Raw genomic sequence first — 24,789 nt, 5'->3', positions numbered from 1 at the left:
TTGTCAGTTATCTTGGGTCACTTAGGTAAGAAGCAGCAGAGTTGGACTGAAAATCACAACCTCCTGACTCTGTGCAGCTACCCTGATCATTGCCTGTTGAACCAATGTGTCAGGAAACAGAGACATGCATTTGTATGTGTTGTACCCTGCCAGGCACATGAGCAGGGCTCAAGAAAGGGAGACTTATTCAGTGCGTGTAAAGGCACGTGTAGTGCACCTGTGTTGGATGTTGCAGAAAGCCGTGTTAACTGATCACACAGTAAATAGAGCATCTTCAGTGAAACTCCCATCCAGGACCGCTAGTAGGAGTAGATGCTGTTCCACTTGCATCTGCAGCTCTATGCGTACCTTGTCACAGTCACCTTTGTTTATTGTTGATAGCTCTGAGTCACTTAGAAAAGGTTAGCTTCTGTTCAGTGTTCTCCATGGGGGCGGTACATTTGAGAAAGACAAAAAATGGATTTAACGAAACACTGCCACTAATACTTAAAGCTTAATCTCTAGTTCTCAGGGAATTTTGTTTCTCCTGAAAAACTATTCCCAGAAGTTTCAGATAACAGAAGTTGTACTCTTTTAAACATTGTTTAATTAGCCAGCTTGTAATGCTATTATCGTAGCTTTATTTTGACCTACATCCCTTACCCACTCCCACTGTTACGTTTGACTTTTTTTTTTTTTTTACAGAGAGAGAGAGGGAGAGAGAGAGAGACAGCCAGCGACAGAGGGAACACAAGCAAGGGGAGTGGGAGAGGGAGACGCAGGCTCCCAGCAGGGCAGGGAGCCTGATGTGGGGCTCGATCCCAGGACCCTGGGATCACGCCCTGAGCCGAAGGCAGACGCTTAACTACTGAGCCACCCAGGCGCCCCATGTTTGACTTTTCATCTGCAGTTTTCTGCCCAGTCATCTAGACCTTTGAGGGCATCTTGTTTTCTCCTTGGTTTGGCATTTCCTTCCCTTGGCAGTTCTAAATTCACCTCATGGTCTCTCTCTCTCTCTGTCTCTCTTTTTTTTTTTTAAAGATTTTATTTATTTATTTGACAGAGATAGAGACAGCCAGCGAGAAAGGGAACACAAGTAGGGGGAGTGGGAGAGGAAGAGCAGGCTCCCAGCAGAGGAGCCTGATGTGGGGCTCGATCCCAGAACGCCGGGATCACGCCCTGAGCCGAAGGCAGGCGCTCAACCGCTGTGCCACCCAGGCGCCCCTGTCTCTTTTTTTTTTAAATAGGCTCCATGTTGGGGCTTGAACTCATGACCCTGAGGTCAAGAACTGAGCTGAGATCAAGAGTTGGACGCTTAACTGACTGAGCCACCCAAGTGCCTTGGTCTCTCTCTTTTAATACGCTTGGGTTAAAATATTGTCAAGAGTTCTTAGCAAAGTCTAAGCAAGTTACCTTTGTTGCCTCTTTGTGGTCCATTGGCTTATTGACCTCCTCAAAGTGTTGCTCAGAGCCCCTCTGGATCCTTTTTATAAATGGGAGTAACCCTGGCCATCTCTGTCAGATTTTGAGGTTAATGACCTTTTATAAGACAGGATCTACTCCTCTCTGCCCCCTAAAAACAACAGACTTGTTAGTTTGTTGTAAAATTCTGAGAAAAAAAAAAATCAATGTTATTTTTTTTTCATTTTTTAAATTATAGTGTTAATGCTTTATTCTGCATTAGGACTGTGACCTCTCTGTGTCTCAATTTTTTATCCTCAGAACAGAGATAATAGATAATATCTACTCAGCGCACTGTTGTGAGGATTAGATGAGATCATACAAATCAGCACCTCGCATGTGATAAATGCTCAACAACTGTAGCTCTTAGTATTTGGAGCCTGGCCCCCTCCAGAACTGGTTCTCCCTTATCTGATATGTGATGACTTTTATAGGACCTGGGTTCAAGTCTTCACAATTTTTTTTTTCCCTCAAGAGTCCCATTTCCAAGGGCATTTTGCATCAGAGCCTAGACCTGGTGCCAGGCTTTCAGGGGCCCTTCATCATCTGATTTCTGACTTGTGTTCTTCACTAATTGTGTCATTTTTATTGGTTGTATAACTCCAGCTACATCATAAGGATTGTGAGGGTGTGACTGTATATTACACATGACTTCATTTGATTATTCTTCCATCCATTCCTCCATTCATTTGATGATGCAGCAAGTATTTGTTCAGTGCCAGTTGCATGCCAGCTCTGTTCCCAGTACTGCTTATATGACAAATGTCACAACATAGTTAAACACTATAGTAGGAAGGCTAGGTTCTAGTGGTCCTCTTTCTTTTTTCTTTCCTTCTCATCCCATTAAATCCCTGTGACACTGGTCCCTTTAGTTCCACTAAATAGTTAAGTTTTTGGAACATACAGGGTGCAGTGTATACAGGACGAGGGGGACACAGTCCTGTCTGCAGTGAGTGGAAGATAAGTATACAAATAATTCCAAAATAAGATTTGTAAAAAGATAATTATCAAGTACATTGTTTTTGGTGGGTTATTGAGAGGTGTGATGGGAAAGGTCATAGCACATTGCTGAGGTCTGGAAAAGCTTTGAGAAGTGGAGACAGTTGAGATGGATCTTGGAAGGATGGGTTGAACTTTTATAGGGGCGATAAGGCAGATTGAATGAAATGTTGCAGATGGGTGAAAACCATGGAAGAAGTGAGGCAGGGAGAAGTGAGCACTGTATTTGGGGCCTGGGTGTTTGGAGGAAGTTGGGAAGGACCTTCATTGCCAGGTTGGGAGTGTGCATTGCGTGTTCACTGGGATGGGGAGCCATTGGAGGTGTATGGGTCCAGAGTGATGATATTGGAGTAGGGAGAGACAGAAGTCAGAGAGAGAGTCTAGTTAAGAGCCTGTTGTCTAAGATTGTACTTAACCTGTCTGGGCCTAGTTGCCTAACCTATTGAACAAGAATATGATTACACACAATCTGCCTGAGAGGGGGCATTTGGCAAGTGCGTGTGCAACTTCTTCCAGCTCTCCATCTCTGATTCTGTGTACGTTTGGGGGTTGTTCAAGGGCCTCGGGTCTGAGGCCCAGGTGAGCATCATTTCAGTCTAGTAGTATAACTTGCGCGGATTCTGGATGTCTTTAGAGAAACTATACCAAGAAAAGCTCAGTGTTACATTCTATTTTTCCTGTGATTTTTTTTTCTAATGAAGTAATTTAATAAATTTGATTTTTATTTATACCGAGCTGTGAAATATTTTCAAGACCATTTTGTGAAGTTAAACTTTGTATGTCCGGGTCTCTTGTTTTAGGTGCTACCTGCTTCACCTTTGCCGTGCCTGTTGTCGTGCAGCCACAGGTGTCTTTGTCAGGGCTGGAGTAGCTGCATCTCTTGTTCCTTCAAAACAGAAAAACTTCTCTACTTGGATTGAGACTCTTGGGGAAGTTGTAGTTAAATAGGAGTTGTTTTGGGGTGCCTGGCTGGCTCAGTCAGTAAAGCATGTGACTCTTGATCTCGGGGTTGTAAGTTTGAGCCTCACATTAGGTATAGAGATTAGTTAAGAATCTTTAAAAAAAAATAGGGGTGCCTGGGTAGGTCAGTCGGTTAAGTGTCTGTCTTTGGCTCGGGTCATGATACCAGGGTCCTGGGATCGAGCCCCGCATCAGGTCCCTGCTCAGCAGGGAGCCTGCTTCTCCCTCTCCCTCTGCCACTCTCCCTGCTTGTGTGCGCTCTCTCCCTCTCTCTCAAATAAATAAATAAAATCTTTTAAAAAATAAAAATCTTTAAAAAATAAATAGGAGTTGATTCACCGATAGTAAGTTGTTGGAATTAAATTATAAGACCGTTGTCTATAGAAAACATCTGTTTAGCTTATTTGACCTAGATTTTCTTTCAGTTTTACATTACTTCTTGGATTACCCAGATTCCATTTGTTGAAATTCTATGCACTTTTCTCATATTTTCCAAGATCTAAAAGGATAAGTATTATTGTCTTTTAAAAAATAAGATATGCATTGGGACTCCTAGGTGGCTCAGTCAGTTAAACGTCAGACTCTTGGTTTTGGCTCAGGTCATGATCTCAGGGTCTTGGAATCAGGCTCTGCACTGAGTGGGAAGTCTGCTTAAGATTCTCTCTCTTCCTCTCCTTCTGCCCCTCCCCCCACCTCTCTCTCAAAATAAAAAGAAAAAATAAATAAATAAATAAAAATATGTATTAATGGCAAAGTTGTTTCCACTATTTAAAATATTTCTTTTTCTAAATCTGAAGTTAACAATGTTCCTTATGGTAAATACAGAAAAAAATAAAGCAGGAAATAAGTATTGCCTATAATCTGATCAGTAATTTTTATATCTTGTTGGATAGGCAGTTCAGGTTTTGAGTTTTGTTTAATACTCTGTGACCATTTGTATTAATTTCCTATTGCAGCTGTAACAAATTACCACAAATTTAGTTGCTTAGAACAACACAAATTTATTGTTTTGCAGTTCGGTAGATTAGATGCCCAACACTGGTCTCACTGGACTAAAATCAAGGTGATGGCGGGGCTATATACCTTTCTTGAGACTCTAGGGGACAATTCATTTCTATGTCTTTTATAACTTCTAGAGACTCCTACATTCCTGGATCATGGCTCCTTTCCTCTATCTTCAATACCAGCAATGTGGGGCCAAGCCCTCACATTCCATCATTCTTGCCTCCTCTTTTGCCTCTCTCTTACCCTGGTTTCACTGAAATAATCCAGAGTAATCTCTTCAATTCAAGGTCCTTTTATTTATTTTTATTTCTTTTTAAATTTTATTTATTTGAGAGAGAGACAGAGAGAGAGCATGAGCAGGGAGGAAGGGCAGAGTAAGAGGGAGAAACAGGCTCCCCGCTTGAGCAGGGAGCACGACAAGGGGCTTGATCCCATGACCTGTGAGATCACAACTTGAGCCAAAGGCAGAGGCTTAACCCACTGAGCCACCCAGGCGCCCCAAGGTCCTTTTAACCTATTTACGTCTGCAACCTATTTACATCCATTTGCCATGCGAGGTAACACATACACAGGTTCCAGGGATTAGGACGCAGACATCTTTGGGCAGACCTTTGTTCTGCCTGCCACACCAATATGGTTCATGCATTCCTGAATTATTATATAGATCTCTAAATTGTTTATTAGTTCTTTTTGGTATCTTTCCTTCACATTTTAAAACCATGTGCCCAGCTTTTACTAATCTTAAATTGTCACAAATGATTTCTATTTAAATATTTTTAATTAAGGGGTGTTGGAGAGGAAGGTCTGAAGTCAGAGTAGCCCAGAGCCCCTCTGGGCATTTAAGATGCGGGGGTGCCCAGATAGTCCAGAGGAAACAAGGATGGTAGAAACTGCTGCCTTCAGATGTCTCTACCAGGTAGGGTGACAGCTACGTGAGCAGCAGGGTTTAATCATGTTCCTGATGCTGAGTTCTTATCCTGGGATATTGCTAGAGCTCATGTCTATGCCCACTCTGAGTATTAGTTTCCAGAGTATAATGCCTAAAAAACTAAGGAATGAGCAAATAGGAAATCAAACCCAACCCAGAACATCTACCCTCTGAGGAGAAATCTAGCTCTTATGCTTGATGTAAATGAAGAGACCTTGGGGTTTGCCTCTGCTCTCTGGGGCAAGTGCCAGGATGGGCTGGCAGCAGCCCTGAAATGGGAGGGTCTGGATTGAGCAGAGAGCTTACGTCTGGGCAAAAACTAAGAATAGACGGCAAGCCTGCATCCTGGGGGAGAATGAGTGTGTCTGTTATAGTGCCTGTCCACAGTGTAGAAGATGGAGATACAAAGATAAGAGATGATTTGGGCCCCCAAGGAGCTTGCAAATTAGTGGAGAGACAGACAAATGCACTAATAACTGTCGCATGAATACTGGGGTAGATGTTGCTGATGACATTACTGAAACCCTTCAAATGCATGAAGACAGTGATTGTGTTTATTTATAGCCTGATTGTCTCTGGGCTAAATATTCCTTTTTAACGGCTTCTTGTATGGAATATTTCTTAGACCCCACATCATACTGCATGGCTGTCTTTGAATATGTTTAGGGTGGCAGAAAGGCAACTCAATCTCCCTCACTTCCACATGTCGTCCATCGTCTAGTCCTGTAGTCTTCCTGTGAAACATCCTGAGCTGGACTGTTTCTGTCTGCTTTGATCATTACCATCTTTGCTACTGAAGCATCTCCTGACTTCTCTGTGGTTTCACTCTTTTCCTCCCAAACTAGAAGGATTCTTCTAAACCTCAGTTCTAAGCTCGAGTTTTGAAGGCCTCCAATGTGCACTCCATTGGCACCAGTTTACATTGCTATTAGAGTACAAGCCAGGTTTCCAGCCTCTGCCTGCACTTGGACTTCTGGGCATCCCCACTTTCTCTTTCCCATCGTGCTGCCTTTCCAGTGGCCTCTGCCAGAATGCTTTTTCCTGGTTTGTCCCTGCTGGTTCCTTCTTAATCAGACCTCAATTGAATGGGCACCTTCTTAGAGAAGTCTTCCCTGATCACCCCATTAAAAATAGTACTTCAGGCACTATTGCTGGGGAAATCCAATTACAAATAAACTCTCCCAAGAGCTCTCCACAAAGGTAGTAGAGAAAGAAAACACTTTTATTATTGAATAAGCATTAAACCAGGACATGACGTGCATCGCAGGCAATCTACTAAGAGATTGCAAAGACAGAAAACAATCTCACCTTGTTAGATAGCCAAGCCAGATGTAACTTATATACATATTTTCAAGATAAATGATAACGAGTCCCTTAAGTAAGAAGACTTTATGTATAATTATATCTTTTCCATATTGAATAATGAGGTTGTGCCAATTTCGGTGAGTTTGTGAGTCTCCATTCTATCTTGTTGCACATTAGCTTCGCCTGCCAGGTATGTGGCATTGTGTATTTCTGTGTGTTTGAGCAGGGTGTAGATAAAGTATTGCGCAGGACAGAGTACATAGATTTTGACATGGCCCCAGACTCCTCCCTCTGGTTCCATGTTGATTAATTAGCATTCTTTGGGTCCCATTGACTCATACTGCTATAAATCCACCTTCTTTCGATTTCTTATTTACAGAGATGTTTCTTGAGAGACTTTGCTCTTTCTGTCAGGATGTGTGATCCACTGGTGGAAGTGTCTGGAGTCTCTGAAACGATCACTTTATTGTGTTTGGCCTGCAGCTCTCTTTGTATTTTATTTTCCCCTCTGACTGCGAAGTGCAGGAACACTGAAGAAAAGTGGGAATTTAGTATTTCTATTCCTCTCTTGCTTGTTACTTTATGCTCTTTTAACTATTTAATCATGAAAGTATGGATTTTCTTCCCCATGTGTATATATTTTTAACTTACTATAGGTTTTTCCTGATTGTGCAAATAATGTTTTCTTCTAGAACATATTTTGGCAAATATAAAAAAGCACAAAGAAATGTAAAACCTTGGGGCGCCTGGGTGGCTCGGTTGAGTGTCTGACTCTTGATCTCGGCTCAGGTCTTGATCTCAGGGTCGTGAGTTCAAGCCCCACATTGGGCTCAAGCTTGGAGCCCACTTAAAAAAAAAAAAAAAAGAAATGTAAAATCACTGGTCATTCTACCTCTCCATAACTGTCAACATTTTGATATATTTTCTTCCAGTACTTTTTCCATATATGATAATCCAGTTCATTCCTCACACGAATTTATAGAACATTTAGAACATTGTCCATGTCATTGCTTAGTCTTAGAAAAGTGCCATTTTTCATGTCTGTATTATTAGGTCAGATTTTATGAAAGCATTGTTTTTGTAGGTCAAAAATTTGGTTGACTATCAGAATTTTATATGTTTTTTTTTTTTAAGATTTTATTTATTTATTCGACAAAGATAGAGACAGCCAGCGAGAGAGGGAACACAAGCAGGGGGAGTGGGAGAGGAAGAAGCAGGCTCATAGCGGAGGAGCCTGATGTGGGGCTCGATCCCACAATGCCGGGATCACGCCCTGAGCCGAAGGCAGACGCTTAACCGCTGTGCCACCCAGGCGCCCCCAGAATTTTATATGGTTTAACCTAGTATTTCACCAAATGGTGAAATCATTTATTTTTCTAATGTTGTTATTTACATTGTTTCAGATTTTCAGTTAACAAACACAACACTGTGATGAAAGTCTTTTACACAGTTTTTGCCTTAAGATTTCTAATTATTTCTTTACAATCATTCCTAAGAGGAAAATTACTGAGACAAAGAATATTACCTGTTTTCAGGTTAGAAGGTGCTTCTCTTTCTGGCTTGTGTATTTGCCCTTTTATTTTTATTTTTTATTATTTTTTAAAGATTTTATTTTTATTTATTCAGCAGAGATAGAGACAGCCAGTGAGAGAGGGAACACAAGCAGGGGGACTGGGAGAGGAAGAAGCAGGCTCCCAGTGGAGGAGCCTGATGTGGGGCTCGATCCCAGAACGCCGGGATCACACCCTGAGCCAAAGGCAGACGCTTAACTGCTGTGCCACCCAGGCGCCCCTGTATTTGCCCTTTTAAAATCTGCTTTCTTTTTAAAAATTGCAATGGTAATTGATATTTTCAGGGCAAATCTCAAGCATTATTCTCTATTTTTTTTTAAAGATTTTATTTATTTATTTGAGAGACAGCCAGTGAGAGAGGGAACACAAGCAGGGGGAGTGGGAGAGGAAGAAGCAGGCTCCCAGCGGAGGAGCCTGACCTGGGGCTCGATTCCAGGACCCCGGGATCACGCCCTGAGCCGAAGCCAGACGCTTAACGACTGAGCCACCCATGCGCCCCTCAAGCATTATTCTCAACGTCCTTTGCCATTAAAACATGCCACCAGGGTGCCTGGGTGGCTCAGTTGGTTAAGTGTCTGCCTTCGGCTCAGGTCATGATCCTGGGGTCCTGCGTCAGGTTCCTTCTCTTCCCTCTGCTCCTCCCCACTGCTTGTGCTTGCTCTCTTTCTCTCTCTCTCAAATAAATAAATAAAATCTTAAAAAGAAAAAATCCCATGAGACTGTATGAATGTCAGTGAGCAACTTCTCCTTGGGGCTGTTAACAGAACAGCAAGGTTGAGGCCTCCTGGTGTGTCTGAATGCTCTGCTAAGAGGTTCTTGTGGCAGGGATTTTCAAGATTGGCATCACCTAGTTTCCTATTCATAATAAATCTAGGTTTTTAGTACCTTTATGTAAGACATTTACCATTGTTTTGTTTTGAAAAAATTCGAATTTTTCCGTATATTCAGTAAATTGCTGACTTATTGCCCATTTGCTTCTGCTAGCCACTATTATGGCATATCCAGTAACAACAGATACTGTTTGTTGAGCACCTAGTATGTACTGTGCATAGTCCTAAGTGCTTTACACACATTTGATCTTTTAAAGAACCCTACAGGAGGATTATGACTGTGGGTGGGTTTGGGTAAACTGCTCTTGGGCACCGCTGGGCAGTAGAGACCCATGACTGACTGTTGTAACTCTGAATTGCAGACATCAGCTCTTGGGCTTTACCTCCTCCGTGTGTGCATCGTTTTAACTCCTGGTCCTGGTTCCTCAGCACATACGTGTTTTGGGAGCGTGTGAATGATCATTGGAGAAGCTAGAGATGATCTTCCTATGATTTTTGAATTGGAAGAAAGTGTCTTATTGGTTATGTAGACTCACTGGGATTTTATGCTACTGGTTTCTGTCCTATATTCTGATTGTGGGTTTATATTTTTTTAATCTATGGGTTTTTTTGTTGTTTTGGGTCTCATTTTCTAGGTCCAAAAGCTGCTTTGTATGTGCCCAGTAGACTTCCATGGGATTTTCCAACTGGATGAAAGACGGAGAGATGCAGTGATCGCGTTGGGCATTTTTCTCATTGAATCTGATCTTCAGGTAAATCTTTACTGCATTAAAAGTGTTTCTGCAGAATTTAAATGTGTACCTGTTTATATTTACCTAAAGCAGTACTAGAAGAATGCTTATGAACCTAGTAAAAGTGGGTAGTGATGGTGAGGCAGAGTGTGTGGAACAGGTGGGAGTAATTAGTTTAATTAATGTACACCCTCTTAATAAATTTTGTTTTTTGAACTGTATGAATAATTAAGTTGTTAAAGTGGTTTTTGGTTGTTGTTATTGTGTTTTGTTTGGCCAGGAAGTTAATTAAAGTGCTTTGTAAAGTAATTGTGTGCCCTCCAGAGTAGACTTGATTTTCAATCTAAGGTCAAATGTTCATCAGTCAGACTGAGTAACCATTTTTTGTTTCCTTCTAAAAGGATAGTGTTCTTTGAGATAATTTTGACATAATACAGTCTTTTTCAGATTTGTGATAGATATAGGGGCGCCTGGCTGGTACAGTCGGTAGAGCATATGACTCTTGATCTTGGGGTTGAGTTCAAGCCCCACATTGGGTATAGAGATTACTTAAAAATTAAAAAAAAAGTCTTTTTTAAAGAAACATTTTATTTTATTTGAGAGAGAATGAGTGAGAGAGAAAGCACAAGTGGGGGGAGGGGAGAAGGGAGTAGGAAGCAGACTCCCCGCTAAGCAGCAAGGTGAATGCGGGTCCTGTCCCAGGACCCAGGGATCATGACTTGAACTGAAGGCAGACGCTTAACCAACTGAGCACCCAGGTGCCCCCAAAAATTAAAAAAAAAATCTTAAAAAAAAAAAAGAACTGCGATAGATATAAAATAAGTTTTAGAGTACATGTTAATATATCTTTTAGAGGTGATTTAAAAATCAGTGTTGTGACTCCAACAAAATGATGTGGCTTTTTTTTTTTTTTTTTTTTACTTCCCAAGGTTAATTGAAGCAAAATGGCTAATCACTGAATACAGAATCTATTATTTGCTTATTTATTTTTATCATTAGGAACAATCACTTTTAATTCCATGTTTAATCATGCCATGTTAGGAAAATAAAGATGTTAGCTATTTGAATTTTTATTTATCTAAAAATGCTTACATGTCCTGGAAATTCTACTTCAGTAAGGATTAACATTTTTGACAGAATATTCATACATTTGAAAAAAAATAAGCATTTTAATTTTAGAGCAGTAGTTTGAGAATTAAATAGATTGTTTGACCAAGGCCACATGAAAAACCAAAATTGGATGCATATAAACTGCATTTTAATTATTCTTCCTATTTATTTATAAGTGTGGAAAGAAGGAAAATAATTTCTACTTTTCTATTTCCAAAGTCTTACTTAAATTTAAATATAAAGGGAGGAAACAAATTTTTAAAATCTGTATGAGAAACTGGCATTCAAATGTGTATTAATCGAAAATATCTTTGGCAAACACATTACTTAATAGATTTATCTATAAGTCCCTAATATTTGTGGTAGGCTTTTTAGGTTGGCAAGGAAGAGACAAATACAAATTACCTTGGTGTAATTTGGGTTCCTGGTAAGGGTTGGCGGGACCTGGGGTATCAGCTCCTTGTGCCACACAGTCTGCCAGCGCTCCTAGGAAGCCCATTGGCCTCACTGACACCAGGAGAGGAGCCCAGCAGGCTTCAGCAGCCCCCTGAACCCTAGGGACCAGCTTTCTCTTGGTTCACCTGGTGTCGATGTTCTGTGCCTCCAGCCAGGATGGGCTGTGGGACTGGCCTTCAAGTCCATTCAGTGGGCTGCCCTGGCAGCAGCTGTGGCCAGAGTAGCAGAAGTAGTTTACTACTACATGCTACAAAAGCCATCACAGGTTCTACAGGAGAGAACTCCTGGGGGCACTTCCTCTGCAGGGAGCCATGCTATACACATCCTTTGGAGTTTTGTGCCTCTCAGTACACTAGGATCCTAGACAGGTGTAGGCATCTCCTTCATCTGATTTAGAGGAAGGTTATTTTGTTTTTGCTAAAGAAAGTTCTCTATTTGTTGTGGTTATGTGTGTGGTGTAACAAACTACCCCATAATTTAGTGGCTTAATACAACAGGTTGGTTTTGTTTTTGCTTTTTTCTCATGCATCTCCAGTTTAGACAGAGCACAGTAGAGTCACTGTCTCTGCTCCATTCAGTGTTACCTGGAGGGGCTTGAAGGCTAGGGGCTGAAATCACCTGAAGGCTCATTCATGCACATGTATGTGGGTTGATCCTGGCTATTGGCTGGGACCTAAGCTGGGGCACTCAGCCAGGGCACCCCTATGTACATGGCTTCTCCATGTGGCCTGGGCTATGTCACTTTGTCACAATGTAATGTCTGGGTCCCGAGGGCATGTGTCCTGAGAAAAAGCCAGATGGATGCTGTACTGTCTGTCTTCTTTAGCCTGGGAAGTCAGTCTCTTAAACTACAGTTGACTCTTGAACAGCATAGGGTTTAGGGACACTGACCCCCTGTGCAGTTGAAAATCCACGTATAACTTTTGACTCCCCCAAAACATAACTACTAGTAGCCTATTGCTGACCAGAAGCCTTACCAAAAACAATAAAGTAAGCTGGAGAAAATGTTCTTAAGACTGTAAGGAAGAGAAAATACATTTACAGTACTGTAAAAAATCCATATGTAAGTGGACCTGTGCACTTCAAACCCGTGTTAAGAGTCAACTGTACTTTCTGAAACACCAGAAGCAAGTCACTAAGGCAACCCATTTTCCAAGGGAGGTGAATCTGACTCTACCTTTCAGTGGAAGGAGTGTCACAGAATTTGGAGCCATGTTTTCAATATTACCACATGTTTTGTTTTGTTTTCAGTATTTCAGAACATCAAATAGTATCCCCCTTCTCAGGAGCACACTTACCTATCCTTAACTGGAGCAGTTATAAATAGGGAAACAACCAAAAGAGTCAATCATGGAAGGTTATGAAGTGACATGTTGACTGGCTAGTTTGGAAACTAGAAGAAAGTAGGTTTTGTATTGCCTAATGATGGCTATAAAGTCTAATGTTCAGTTTGAGATAAGCAAAAGGAAACATGAAACAGAAAATTAAAAAAAAAAAAAAAAAGAGGAAAAGGGCCATGAATAGCAGAAGTATCACCAAGCTTAGAAGCTTGTGGCTGTGACCTTCCCTCAGTCTAGAGGATCTGAGCCTGGGGCCCACTGAAGGGTTTGGGGGCTCTCTGAACACTCTCGTTGAAGACAGTTTTGAGAGTGTGTGTGCACACATACCTTCTTCTGGAGAGGCCTTCATGGGGGCTCAGCCCCCAGCGCAGGCCAGAGCCAGGCTGGATGTTCAGCAGCAGAAGGGCAGGTTTTAGCCCTTCCTTAGGCACCTCTGCTGCAGGCAGTGGGATAACCTCCGAATGCCACCTGCTGCTGCCACATGGAAACAGCAAGGGTGCCGTGCCATGTGAACATCCATCTTGGAGATGATTAGAGTGTGTATGCTTTACTTTGGGCCTAGCACTAAAAAGCTACCAGCCACACGTTATATTAAATGTATTTTTTTTTTTTTTTAAGCACAAAGATGCTGTGGTTCCTTACCTTCTTCGACTGCTTAAAGGTCTTCCGAAAGTATATTGGGTAGAAGAAAGCACAGCTCGGAAAGGCAGAGGTAATTTTGTATAAATTTTTTCCTGAATTCAGGGAAGAGCATGTATGCTCACAGTCTGTATGAATTAGGTGTTTAATCATATTAATGCATCAGGTACAATGTTTCTATCTGGTTCCACTCTTGGCTGTGATACAACTGCCTGTCTGCAGCAGCGTGGGCTACGCTTACTCATTGTTGTCCAGAGCCCATGGTCGAGAGGGGGCGAGGGCAAGGCTGAGAAAACGGGCTTCTCATTGCACTCTGGGAGTGAACAGGAACTTGGAGACCTTCAGGAGCCTTTTCTCATGTCTCCTTGCCAGAACTGGGTCACCTGCCCATCTCTGAACCAGTTTCTATTATCTTTAGATGAATAGGCTCACTCCTGGAGTGAATCCAGTTCTCCAAATTGCATCACTGCTGCTCAAAAAGGAAGAGTGAGATGGATGTCCAGGACTTGAACACCATATTCACTGTAAATAGTTGATCGTTTTATTGCTGTTGCTGAGTTTTAAGTTTTGTATCTTTAAAAATGGTGTATAAGTCCACTATGTGCCAGGCATTGTGCTAAGCACCTGTAACACTGATGTTCATATATATTGATTTCCCAAGACTCCCATATCAATTTGGAACACCTCCAACATTCTAGAGATCATGACCCTGGAGACCGAAGTTTTCTTGTAATCTCCCTATGTGAGGCCTGAGGCCCACCTTCAGACATAGCAGGGGGTTGGTGCCTATAGTGAAGGCCCTTGTCCTTTTCATTGGTGGCCTGGCTCTAATTTGTTGGGTGGGCTCAGCCTGCTAAAGATGGGTTTTGCTCTTCTCATGAACATCCTGCTTGTGCGTATTCCTCTTGTCCTTCGGGTTTCATCATTTCTGGTAACCTACTATGCCTAAAACTGACAGACCCCAAATTATGCATGTATCCTGGAATTTAAAGGACTACAATTTTTTTTAATTGAAATGTAGTTGGCATACAATATTATATTGGTTCCAGACATACAACATAACGATTTGAAGTTTATATACGTTACAAAGTGATCACAACAATAAATCTTGCTTCCGTCTGTTAGTCTGTTACCACACTGAGTCATTACCTGTTATTGACAATATTCCTATGTTGTACATTGTATCACTATGTCTTCTTTGTTTTAGAACTGGAAGTTTGTACCTTTTAATCCCCTTTCCCTGTTTTGCTCATCCTCCCACCTTAAAGGACTACAGGTTAAATAGAAAGCATTGCTAAAAAGTCAGACATCTCTGTCCACTACTGTTATCTAACTTGGTGAGAAGTAGAATACCAGTAGAAGTTGATTCTATTTTCTTTTCTTTCAAAGCAAGTATCACTTCCGTGTACATGGACTCCCACTAGGATGAAAGTTTTTTTTTTTTTTTAATGATTTTTTATTATATTATGTTAGTCACCATACAGTACATCCCCGGTTTCCGATGTAAGGCTCGATGATTCATTAGTTGTGTATAACACCCAGTGCACCATGCAATACGTGCCCTCCTTACTACCCATCACCGGTCTATCCCATTCCCCCACCCCCCTCCCCTCTGAAGTCCTCAGTTTGTTTCTCATAGTCCATAGTCTCTCATGTTTCATTCCCCCTTCTGATTACCTCCCCCTTTCTTTATCCCTTTCTTCCCCTACTGATCATCCTAGTTCTTATGTTCCATAGATGAGAGAAATCATATGATAGTTGTCTTTCTCTGCTTGACTTATTTCACTTAGCATTATCTCCTCCAGTGCTGTCCATGTTGTAGCAAATGTTGAGAACTCGTTCTTTCTGATAGCTGAGTAATATTCCATTGTATATATGGACCACAACTTCTTAATCCAGTCATCTGTTGAAGGGCATCTCGGCTCCTTCCACGATTTAGCTATTGTGGACATTGCTGCTATGAACATTGGGGTGCATATGGCCCTTCTCTTCACTACGTCTGTATCTTTGGGGTAAATACCCAGTAGTGCAATGGCTGGATCATAGGGTAGCTCAATTTTTAATTTTTTAAGGGACCTCCACACTGTTTTCCAGAGTGGCTGTACCAACTTGCATTCCCACCAACAATGTAGGAGGGATCCCCTTTCTCCACATCCTCTCCAACAATTGTTGTTTCTTGCCTTGTCTATTTTTGCCATTCTAACTGGCGTAAGGTGGTATCTCAGTGTGGTTTTGATTTGAATTTCCTTGATGGCTAATGATTTTGAACATTTTTTCATGTGTCTGTTAGCCATTTGTATGTCTTCATTGGAAAAGTGTCTGTTCATATCTTCTGCCCATTTTTTGATTTGTTTATTTGTTTCTCGTGTATTGAGTTTGAGAAGTTCTTTGTAGATCTTGGATACCAGTCCTTTATCTGTAGTGTCATTTGCAAATATATTCTCCCATTCCATGGGCTGCCTCTTAGTTTTTCTGACTGTTTCCTTGGCTGTGCAGAAACTTTTAATCTTGATGAAGTCCCATAAATTCATTTTATCTTTTGTTTCTCTTGCCTTTGGGGATGTGTCATGAAAAAGGTTGCTTTGGCCGATGTCATAGAGGTTGTTGCCTATGTTCTCCTCTAGAATTTTGATAGATTCCTGTCTCACATTGAGGTCTTTCATCCATTTGGAGTTTATTTTTGTGTATGGTGTGAGATAGTGGTCAAGTTTCATTCTTTTGCATGTAGCTGTCCAATTTTCCCAGCACCATTTATTGAAGAGACTGTCTTTTTCCCACTGGATGTTTTTTCCTGCTTTATCAAATATTAGTTGCCCAAAGAGCCGAGGGTCCATTTCTGGGCTCTCTATTCTGTTCCATTGGTCTATGTGTCTGTTTTTGTGCCAGTACCATGCTGTCTTTGTGATCACAGCTTTGTAGTACAGCTCGAAATCCGGCATTGTGATGCCCCCAGCTTTGTTTTTAGGATGAAAGTTTTAGCACCATTTGAAACATTGTTAGAGATATATAAATTTCCAATATTAGGTAGCATTTCACTCTTTTATTTTTTATTAAGGCAGTATGATTTATGCTTTTAAATTCTAGAGGAGTAGTTCTCAAAGTGCCATTCCAGAACCAGCAGCAGCATCATCACCTGAGAACTTGTCAGAAATGCAGATTCTCAGTCCCCACATCAGAGCTACTGAATTAGAACTCTGGGGCTAGGGAAGCTGGCAGTCTGCGTTTTAATAAGCCTCCAGGTGATTCTGATCACACTCAAGTTTAAGAAGGACCTAGAGCTGAATCTTAAAATCATAGGTACAGAAGTGAACACGTAACAGTCTTCCGCTATGTACTATGAATAGATCTTGGTTAAATATTCAATATTCAAAATTGATTAAATTTTTAATAGTGATTAGACCTACACAGCAGCAATTCTGACATTTTTAAGGTGCACGCCATAGAAGCGCTGGTTAGCTTTTGGTCTTTTAGGTACAGTGATCCCTTCCCAACCTTGAGGCCATGCTCCTAAGGACCTCCCTATGAAGAGGTTGGTAGTGGAAGGGCATAAAAATCTATTAGGAATAGAACAAATCTTTGGAAGCTCTTAATTAGGTATTCTCTGCTTGTCAAAATAAAGCAGAAAAGAAATATAAACATTTAATTCAGTTTAAAGTAGTGGGGGTGGGGCACCTGGGTGGCACAGTCGTTAAGCGTCTGCCTTCGGCTCAGGGCGTGATCCCAGAGTCCTGGGATCGAGCCCCACATCAGGCTCTTCCACTGGGAGCCTGCTTCTTCCTCTCCCACTCCCCCTGCTTGTGTTCCCTCTCTCGCTGGCTGTCTCTGTCAAATAAATAAATAAAATCTTTTTTTTTTAAAAAAAGTAGTGATAATTAGTATTTGATGGTTAGCCTCCGTATACCATCTCTTATACTCTATCAAGACTGGTTTCTCACCAAATAGAAATTTAGGTCGGGAATAAAAAATGGAGTCTGTCTTGTTGAGAGACTGCATAATCTCAAACTATAAATTGGCTCAGAAACATTTAAGTTTATTGAACCAAAGCATTCTATTAAAAGAAAAGTTAGGGGTATTTCTCAGCAACCATGTTGGGCCCATATCTTCCTTTGAGGTTCACCTCAGTGAGGGCAGCAATCCCTGTAAACTGGTCCCTTAACAGGCCCTGTGAGAGAGGGAACTTACCGAATCGGATGGCCAGTAGGTGCGGCCCAGTGTCTCAGTGGTAATGATTTGACTCGTGTCTGTGTGCCTTCCAGCCACCCTCCCGGTTGCAGAGAGCTTCAGCTTCTGCTTGGTCACTTTGCTGTCTGATGTGGCTTATAGGGACCCCTCACTTCGGGATGAGGTAAGTGTGTGGTGAATTGGAATGTCTTCCTTCCTTCCTTCCTTCCTTCCTTCCTTCCTTCCTTCCTTCCTTCCTCTTTCTTTCTTTCTTTCTTTCTTTCTTTCTTTCTTTCTTTCTTGATTTTATTTGAGAGAGAGAGAGTGAGCATGAGCAGGGGGAGGGGTAGAGGGAGAAGAAGAAGCAGACTCTGCGCTGAGCGAGGGAGCTCAATCCCAGGACCCCAAGATCATGACCTGAGCTAAAGGCAGACACTTAACCAACTGAGCCACCCAGGTGCCCCTCGAGTGCATTTCTATACAATCAAAAAGAGTCCCAAAGTAACAAAAAGAGTAAAAAAAACTTTGAAGTGATTGTGTTGTGTAGTTGATTTATTTTGTACTAACACAACCAAGGAACATTGAATACTTGCCTACAGTACTTTCCAGGTTACCCAGTGACCTCTTGACTCTTGTCGCATCCAGCTCTCCCCACAGCCCTGTGAAGTTGGCAGCAAAAGGCAGATGCAGCTCACTTTCCTGACTCCCCGTTGGGGATTCATTCATAGGAGGGAATTATCTGGATAGTTGAAATTATACCCAGATTTTAAGTGCCCAGATTTTTTTCGTTTTAGTTTATTTTGTTGAAATATTACTTAAATGCCTTTCATACTATTCTCTTTTTTAAACAAAGAATACAGTCAGGGGCGCCTGGGTGGCCCAGTCGTTAAGCGTCTGCCTTCGGCTCAGGTCATGATCTCAGCCTTCTGGGATCGAGCCCTGCACCGGGCTCCCTGCTCAGTGGGAAGCCTGCTTCTTCCTCTCCCACTCCCCCTGCTTGTGTTCCCTCTCTTGCTACCTCTCTGTCAAATAAATAAATAAAATCTTAAAAAAAAAAAGAGAATACAATCATAACTTAAACTTTTTCTTAATCAGATTTTTTATTTTGAAAATCAGTTTGTATATGCTGCTATCCTCGGGTCATGCCAAGGAGTGCTGGTTGCTTGTCTATATATTAAACGTTCCCAGCTAGCTATGCTTTTTGAGTTCTTGTATTTGCTTTTTAATTTTTAAAATCTCTTTCCTTAATCAGACTGTAAATTCTCTTGTCAGTATTTCTGCCATTAACATTCTTCTCCATTCTTCTTTCTTAGTTTAGGTTCTTTATTTTTAGGTTGGCCAAAGATATAACTAAATATATTAGAATTGTATATCATTATTTCAGAAGTTAGCAGGCTCTAAGTTAAGGGCTTTTTTGTAAATAACATTTATCAGAATGTCAATACTAAAGATGATGGCATAACTTTAATACACGAAATGGAGAAAGTCTTGCTTTTCAAGTCTTAATATGTTATTCACCATCATTTAACATTAGCAAAATGTCAGAAATTTACCTTGGTTAGGAACACGTCATATGAGACCAATTTTATTCTCTTCTTTGCCTGGGGTTTCCTCCAAGACTGGTAGTAGAGGGAAATAAGGTGGATGTAGTATAATTGATCTTCATCAAGGCATTAGAGAAACACCTTCCTGACATCCTAGATCTAGAATATGGGCTGAAGGCCAAAACAATTTGGAAGGTTTGTGGAGTTGTCCGAAGGACTACCCCAAGGGTGCCAGCCCAGCAGAAGCCTACCCTAGCCCATCCCCCAACCCTCTACCATTGAAGCAAAATGAGCCAGGGCCATAAACAAAGCTTCAGAAAGCAAGTTGGTTTCATTTATAGATGAGACAATGCTGGGAATCAGAGACCAGTATGATGAACTAAAGCTAATCCCCTGAGCTTTGATGGCATCAATGACAGGCAAAAAATACCAAGAGCATCAGTAGAGGTGTAGAAAAGAATCGGTATTTTACATATCAGTAAGCTCATTGAGCCAGCAGAGTGAAGCGGCTGCCAAAAAGCTGACGTCATGTACACAGAAGTCTAGAATATGTTTTGAGTGTGGTGATTGCTCAGGGTGAGTCCCAACATCCTTGGAAAATTAATGTATTTTCCTGAGCACCACAGTTCGAGACTGTTTCTGACACGTGGGACTACTGTGAAGTCAGAAGCAGGTACTCAGCATCATAAAGGACATGTAATCCTAAGGAATGGATTAAAAGAACTAGGTGGGGGGGCGCCTGGGTGGCTCAGTTGTTAAGCCTTTGCCTTTGGCTCCGGCTCCAGGCGTGATCCCAGGGTCCTGGGATCGACGCTCCAGGCATGATCCCAGGGTCCTGGGATCGAGCCCTGCATTAGGCTCCTGCTTCTTCCTCTCCCACTCCCCCTGCTTGTGTTCCCTCTCACTGGCTCTCTCTCTCTCTCTGTCAAATAAATAAATTATAAAATCTTTAAAAAATTTTTAAAAAAAGTACAAGGAATATTTGCCATGAAAAGAGATTTGGGGGCTTTTCACCTGTTTCTGGAATAGGGAAAAAGGAGTGGCTCCAAGGGCTAGGGGTCACAAGCCCCAAAGGACAATATTGTCCCAGAGTTAGGAGGCACTGTGGACCAACCCAGGAGGGCTGGTTTCTGTCCCTGGAAGGTTGGCTGATTGGCCATTCGGCAGAGCTGTCATTCGGGGATTTATGTATCAGACATTGGTATGTACGATATAATGTGTAAAGCTCCTCCTAATTCTGAATGAATTTTGTGGTACTTACCTGATTTTGGTTATAAATTTGTCTTTTTTCTGTTTCCGTGGCTATTACAGATTTTAGAGGCACTTTTGCAGGTTTTGCATGTCCTTTTGGGAATGTGCCAGGCCTTGGAGATTCAAGAAAAAGGTATGATTATAAATCTGGGGCTTTTTTTTTTCTTAATGGCTCTGTGATTACTTTTTTCCTTTGCTTTTCCCAGCCTTCTTTTTTGTGCTTTACTACTTGTGTACCTGATGGAGGAAACCTTCCTGTATTCGTTTGCCTTCGTTGCATGTTAACTAAGAGGCCACATGGGGGTCATGAGCACAGCTCTGCTACCTGAATACCAGGTGACCTTAGACAAGTCACCTCACCCTTTTTGGGCCTCAGTTTCTTCATTTATAACATGCCCGACTGCCTCTAACGTAAGGCTACCAACATAATCCCAGGGGGACGAAATATATTGTTTTAGTAAAGGTGCCTGGTAACAGGACTTATCTGTGTTACTGATTTGGGTGTACCATGCATAGATTAAGACCTCCCAAAGAGAGCAGCTGTGTGTGACAGAGATGTGGTCTGAAGTTGTTCATGTCAGCCCTTGGAGCTGACCTATTGATGTGACTTGTTCTGACCTGTCACATTTGCTAGGGGGTGGGTTGTGAGATGTCAGTCAGTGTTACTAGCTGAGGCAGCACAACTCTCCCAGGCAACTTTCTGATATCGGAACATTTTCACTTTGTCTTCTAGAATACCTTTGCAAGTATGCGATCCCATGCCTGGTAGGAATCTCACGAGCGTTTGGGCGTTACAGCAACACAGAAGAGTCTCTGCTTTCCAAACTGTTCCCCAAGGTCCCTCCTCATTCCCTCCGAGTCCCTGAGGAGCTTGAAGGTGTGCGGAGGCGATCCTTCAATGACTTCCGCTCCATCCTCCCCAGCAATCTGCTGACAGTGTGTCAGGAGGGCACCCTGAAGAGGAAGACCAGCAGTGTGTCCAGCATCTCTCAGGTGGGGCTGCACCCCCTGGAGGCAGGCAGAGAGGTCAGGTCTTGTTAAGTGCTCACTTGAAGAAAATCCTATTGGCGTGCTGTTGAAGGAAATTCATGAAACAGAAAAGGTTCTCACTGGAATTCTGTAATAAATACAAGGGCTTGCTTTGGCCTTTTAAGATTTATAAGTGATTTCATCTCCTAGTCATGAAGTATTTATTTCCCAGCAGTTGGGTGCCAAGCTCTATTCTCAGAGACATTTGGTACCCTTAAGTATATAATTGTTTCATGGAGACAAGCTAAAGACACTAAGTGCTAAGAATAATTCATCTCAGTAATGGAGTATAAAATATATGGCTAAACATGAAGAATATAGGGATATGCTATACAGTAGAGAACGCTTAGGTAAGGTGGGCTTCAGGGAGGAGGTGAGGTATGAACCAGGACTGGAGGTACAAACATTGGGCTGGCAGAGAGAATCTTGTCTAAGGAGAAACTGACAGCAGTTTGGCCTTTTCTAATCTGTAAGGTGGCTTCTGTGTTTCAGGTCAGCCCTGAACGTGGGATGCCCCCTCCCAGCTCCCCCGGAGGATCTGCCTTTCACTACTTTGAAGGTGGGCTTCACCTTTCTGACAGGAACATTGACCTGGTACTTGGAGAGCAGGTTCACTGTGACTTCTCGTGACAAAGAAGATGCTAATAATAACACTCTGCTGTCACGCATTTTGAGAGTCAAGCTTTTAGAAAGCATTTACTTTCTATTTTTGTTTAAGCTTCTTAAAATTTAATTTTAAAACAGTTCAAATGTGGAGAAAAGTGCAGAAAATAATATACAGACCCCCATGTGTCTATCATAAAAATTTTAATAAACTAACCTATGAAAGCACTGGTTTTCAGGTGGAAGTACTCATGGTGGGTCCTGCTTTTTTTTATTTTGAAGTCATTAAGTATGTAAATAATATTTTTTAAAAATGTAATAATGATACAAGTAGTACTTTTTATAGAACTTTGTGGGTCAGAAAGCATTTTCACATAATTAGTGAATTAGATTCATAGGATAGCCCTGTACAGTGCCAGACATGTGGTAAAATCGCTTCTACGTTATTTTCGAGGGAAGTAAGACTTAGGTTAAGTGATAGGAAATGGGGAAACCAAAATGCCATCTATTCCATTTTTGGATCATGCTAATTAATAAAAGAGCATTTCTCAATAGGGTCTTAAAAGATGTGAGGGGAATTAAAAAAAAAATGAGGAGAGAATCTGAACACAAATAAATGTGGGCAGCTTTGCCCAGAGTATCTCTTAGCTGTGTGAGAATGTGCCCTGTGTTATAGTCTATGTGTGTGTGTTAGAATGTGAAGGCCAAGTTCACTCACTCAAAATCCCACTCCTCCCAGAGAGAACCACTTGTGGTTGAATGTGTCTCTCCAGACTTTATTTTATTTATTTATTTTTAAATTTTATTTCTTTATTTGACACAGAAGGAGAGAGAGCACAAACAGGAGGACTGGCAGGCAGAGGGAGAGGGAGAAGCAGGCTTCTCCGCTGAGCAGGGAGTCCGACTCTGGGCTAGATCCCAGGGCCTTGGGATCATGACCTGAGCGAAGGCAGACGCTTAACCACCTGAGTCACCCAGGCGCCCCTCCCTCCAGGCTTTAAACAACCCCTTGGCCACCTGCCTGTCCTTGGGGCATGTGAAGACATCCATGATGTGCCCTCGAAGGTTTTGCTTTCTGGTGAACAGCTCTTCTTCTGATCTCTGTAGTCATGGGCCCTTCTCCATTGAGGCGGCCCTCCTTTGAGCACTTCCAGGGAGTGCCCAGCACGGGGGTGCGCCTAGGTGTGGGCCGCCTTTGTGCACTTCCTGCACTCATCCAGCAGCTGCAGGCTCAGCGCCGCACTGTGCTGGCCTCTCTGCTGGCCTCTCTGCTTCTGCAGCGAGCTCTGAGGATGATTTTCCTGCTCTTGGAAGTACACCTCATTGTCAAGACAAGCGGGAAGCACACTGTTCCTTCCTTTTCTGCTCAAGTACCTCCTGTTCGACTCTGATTTTTCTTTTGTTTTCAAGATTTTGTTTTTAAGTAATCTCTACACCCAACATGGGGCTCAAACTCACAACCCAAGATCAAGAGCTGCATGCTCTACTGACCTCGCTGGCACCCCAAGTCTGATTTTTCTTACAGTTGGTCTGTCTTCTCTTTCTAGGCCCTTTTCTATGGAGCTGTAAGAATGTTTCTAAAGAGTTATTTCTTAAAAGCACAAATCATTTCCACCTTAAAAACTTTCAGTGACTCCCTCCATGCATGAATCCCACATCTTAGATCCTTGACTCTGCAGTTGCTGTCTTCTGCCTCCATCTCTGCCAACCACACGCTGGCTCTGCCATGCAGGGCTTAGTCCCTATTTCATGGCATCTATCTGGGAGGTGCCCTCTAATCACAAGCTTATCTTCTTTATTATTATTGTTTTAAAAATAAACTTGTATATACTTTAGGTATATAACACGATGATTTGATATACATATACATGATGAAATGACTCCAAGCATGTTCTTCTCCTCACAGTTACCACTTTTTTTCTTTCTTTCTTTTTTAATGCAGTGATAGCACTGAAATCTACTCTCTTAGCAACTTCCCAGTATTCGACACCGTATTATTAAATATTGTCATCATGCTATGCATTAGAGCTCTAGACTTATTTATACTACTTAACTGCACCTTTGTACCCTTGACCAGCATCTCCCCATTTCCCCCATCTCCCTGCCCCTTAGTAATGATACTCAGCTCTCTGCTCCCATGTATTCAACCTTTTTAAGTGTCCGCATATAAATGAGATCATGCAGTTTATTTTCTGTCCATGTGTGGCTTATTTCACTTTGCATAGTGTCCTTCAGGCTCATCCATGTTGTTGCAAACTGCAAAATCTTTCTTAAGGCTGAATAATGTGTGTGTGTGTGTGTGTGTGTGTGTGTGTGTGTATCCAGCACTTGTGAATGAATATGAATAAATAAGTATTTATGAATAAATATATGTATTTGTGTGTGTAAATACATCTATTTTTACTCATTTGACACACACACAGGCACACACTCCTTACCTTCTTCCCTACGTACTTGCTTTAAACCAGCTTTGTTCTCACTCTTTCCTCATTCATTCCCTCCTCCAGTGGTCATTTATGATGTTGGCCTCCAGCGTCTTACCTGCTCCCCATATTATTGCCCATCCCCTTTGTAAGTTGCCTGTTTGCTCCCATGGGACCCATTCGCCTTTAGTCAGGTCAGCAGAGCATCACTAGCATCATAGAAATACACACCAGGTTTTTTGCTTTTTTTTTTTTTTAAAGATTTTATTTATTTATTTGACAGAGAGAGAGACAGCCAGTGAGAGAGGGAACACAGGCAGGGGGAGTGGGAGAGGAAGAAGCAGGCTCCCAGCGCTGGAGCCTGATGTGGGGCTCGATCCCAGGACTCCGGGATCACGCCCTGAGCCCAAGGCAGACGCTTAACAACTGAGCCACCCAGGCGCCCCTACACACCAGTTTTGACA

At 42.0% G+C, this 24,789-nt stretch overlaps 1 protein-coding gene across 1 annotated transcript in view; it reads left to right on the top strand.

Annotated features, from left to right (window-relative positions):
- PI4KA (phosphatidylinositol 4-kinase alpha) overlaps positions 1–24,789 on the top strand; it is a 119,620-nt gene that overhangs the window by 9,434 nt on the left and 85,397 nt on the right. The window contains exons 2-7 of the mRNA XM_040619547.1: positions 9,674–9,790; positions 13,294–13,387; positions 17,571–17,659; positions 20,331–20,403; positions 21,004–21,263; positions 21,792–21,858. Of these exons, the coding sequence (XP_040475481.1) occupies positions 9,674–9,790; positions 13,294–13,387; positions 17,571–17,659; positions 20,331–20,403; positions 21,004–21,263; positions 21,792–21,858 (700 nt within the window). The remainder of the gene's footprint in view (positions 1–9,673; positions 9,791–13,293; positions 13,388–17,570; positions 17,660–20,330; positions 20,404–21,003; positions 21,264–21,791; positions 21,859–24,789) is intronic.

The sequence above is a fragment of the Ursus maritimus genome, unplaced genomic scaffold, assembly GCF_017311325.1.
Source record: "Ursus maritimus isolate PB19 unplaced genomic scaffold, ASM1731132v1 scaffold_33, whole genome shotgun sequence".
NCBI lineage: Eukaryota > Metazoa > Chordata > Mammalia > Carnivora > Ursidae > Ursus > Ursus maritimus.
This window is presented reverse-complemented; position numbering and strand designations above follow the sequence as displayed.